Here is a 2,473-nt window from a genome sequence, read left to right as displayed (position 1 = left end):
TCCCTCAGCATCTCCCCCAGCCCCCACCCCTTCTCTGGGAGACACAGGTAGATGAGAGCTGAATCTGATCCTGGGCCAGCTGCAGCCACTGAGCAGTGCTGCTTGGTGGAAGGGGCTGGGTCAACAGAAGAGAAATGTGTGCATCTGAGCATGAAGGTCCCCTCAAGGGGCTTCCCTTCCCTTCTGCAAACTTACAGAGTAACCTCTGCACGGCCCCCTGGCTAAGAGACAGTGCGAGGCACTGATAAAATACTCTCACCAGTCACAGCAACTGCCACAGTGACACTGGCCAAGCTGTGTCTTGGGCCACATCAGACAATCAAGTCACCTCTCAACAACCTGGTCCCCAAAGTACTGGGGGTTTCAGGCTAGCAAGATGGCTCAGCAGATAAAGGTGCTTGCCACCAAGTCTAACATTCTGAGATTGTCCTCCAGGGCCCAAGCTGTTCTCTGACCTCCACATAGGTGCCCCCCCCCACCGCCCAGCAATAAGTAAATAAACATAACTTTAAAACAAGTCATGGAGTTGAAAACCCACTGCGTGACACCACGGGCAAGCAACTTCTATGTGATTTCAGGCACAAATATGTTTTTTTCTTTTTCTTAAATAGGAAAAGACACAGAAGTTCAGAGAACCTCAATTATTCTTCCACACCAGCTGTCCTGGGCAGGGCTGGGCCTCAAACTCAACCATGACCTCACAGAGTTGGGCTTCTGCCTGGCAAGATTGCCCAGTGGGTAGAGGTGCCTACTTCAGAAGACCTGATGAAGTGTTCAGAGCTCACAGAAAGGTGTCAAGGAGAGAGAACTGACATTTTCTTGGTGGTTCTCTGACCTCCATCCACATGTTGTGGTGCATCCCCATGCTTCCATACACAGGCAATGATAAAAAATCAAACTTAAAAAGCCCACGGAGCCAGCCTTTCTAATCTAATGATTGCAGCATTGTGAGGGGCTGGGACAGAGGTTCCAACTCCCAAATCTTTTCTTTCTCATGCAGGTCCCTGGGGGTGTGCAGGTGTCAGGGGCAGCTGGCCAGCCACACAGGGAGGAGTGCAGTAAGAGAGACTAATAGAAAGTGGGAAAGACAGGACAGTGCAGAAGCAACTGATGGACAGCTGTCACAGGAGACCCACACCCAGAACAGGTTGGTCTGGGAAGGCAATGGAGTGGGGGGGGAGGGGCTGTACCCAGTTAGTGCCAGGATCAGTAGGAGGGCAGGGCATTTCACACACCACCACCACCACCACACTCACACTCACACACTCTCTCTCACACACACACACACACACACACACACACACACACACACAAACACACGCTGGCCACCGCCAAGGCAAGGCAGGGTTTGTGTCCCAGTCACTGAGCTGTAGCTCTGAGCTCTTAAAACGCTCCTCGAGGAGTCCAAGCCACCGTGTACACGTCGTGAGGGGAGATAGGGAAGGTGGGGGTAGGAGGAACCATCGCAGGCTTCTGCTGATGTGTGTGAAAGGGGAGTTGGCCATGCAGTTAGGCCCTGGGGTCTGTGGAGTGGGGTGGGAGGCGGGAAGCAGAGGACTACCAGGAGACCCTTCCCCCACCACACACAAAATTCGTCTGCAGACCCCACCCCTGCTCACCTGGGGGCTCTGATCCCGGGGTCCCAAGGCGCACAGCCTCTTGGCGGGCCCCACCCCCGACTGCGTTCCAGCGACCCGGGCGGGCAAAGTCCACGGGCNCGGGCCGAGCAGGAAGCTTGGAGGCCCAGCTTAGCAAAGACCGAAAGCTCGGGGACCCTAGGCAGCCCCGACGCTATTGTTCCCACGGCCCCGGCTTGGCGCCCCGCCCCCCGCACCTGCCGCGCCCCAGCCTGGCTCCCCCTGTCCCCTCCCCAAAGGCCCCTCGGGTTACCTGCTCCCCCGAATGCGGCCCGCAGCACCCACGCCAGACTCGCCGCCGCCTTGGCTCGAGAGAAATCGTACTGGTCCAATGACTTGATCTCGGGGACCAGGAAAGTCCTCCGCAGTGGCCCGGACCCTGCGGGCGCCGCTTCCACCATGGCGACGCCGGGGCTACGGCCGCCCGGGTCCGCACGCTCTGATGGGCTGGGCTGCGCTGCGCTGCGCTGCGCTGCGCTACTGCCGAGCCTCTGCCACCCCGATCCGGGTTGCCGCCGCCGCTGCTGCTGTTACTAATAAAGCTGCTGAGGCGCCGCTGAACCAGGTGCGGCCGAGCGCGCTGGCGACGCGGCGTCGACCCCGCCCCAAGGCGGAGCCCAGGTGCGCCCCGCCCCCAGATGGGACTCAGTTCTCTCTGGCTCCTGGGTCCACATGGGTCCCCACTAACATTAAAGCTTCCATGGGTCCTCCTGCTGCAAAGGGCGGCGGTGATGGCGGATGAGGGAAGGGCTGCAGAGGAACGCGTGTCCCTGTATGCGTTCTCGTGTGTGTGTGTGTGTGTGTGTGTGTGTGTGTGTGTGTGTGTGTGTGTGTGT

At 58.6% G+C, this 2,473-nt stretch overlaps 1 protein-coding gene across 6 annotated transcripts in view; it reads right to left on the bottom strand.

Annotated features, from left to right (window-relative positions):
* The window catches only part of Camsap3 (calmodulin regulated spectrin associated protein family member 3), a 19,868-nt gene extending 17,467 nt beyond the window's left edge, over window positions 1-2,401 (bottom strand). For all 6 annotated transcript variants that reach the window (XM_021218908.2, XM_021218909.1, XM_021218913.2 and 3 more), the window contains exon 1: window positions 1,891-2,401. In XM_021218908.2, the coding sequence (XP_021074567.1) occupies window positions 1,891-2,038 (148 nt within the window). In that variant the 5' untranslated portion in view covers window positions 2,039-2,401. The remainder of the gene's footprint in view (window positions 1-1,890) is intronic.
* Between the last annotated feature and the right edge of the window lie 72 nt (window positions 2,402-2,473).

This window comes from Mus pahari, chromosome 19 (genome assembly GCF_900095145.1).
Source record: "Mus pahari chromosome 19, PAHARI_EIJ_v1.1, whole genome shotgun sequence".
Classification (NCBI taxonomy): Eukaryota; Metazoa; Chordata; class Mammalia; order Rodentia; family Muridae; genus Mus; species Mus pahari.
Note: the sequence above shows the minus strand (reverse complement) of the source record. Positions and strands in the feature narration are given on the sequence as shown.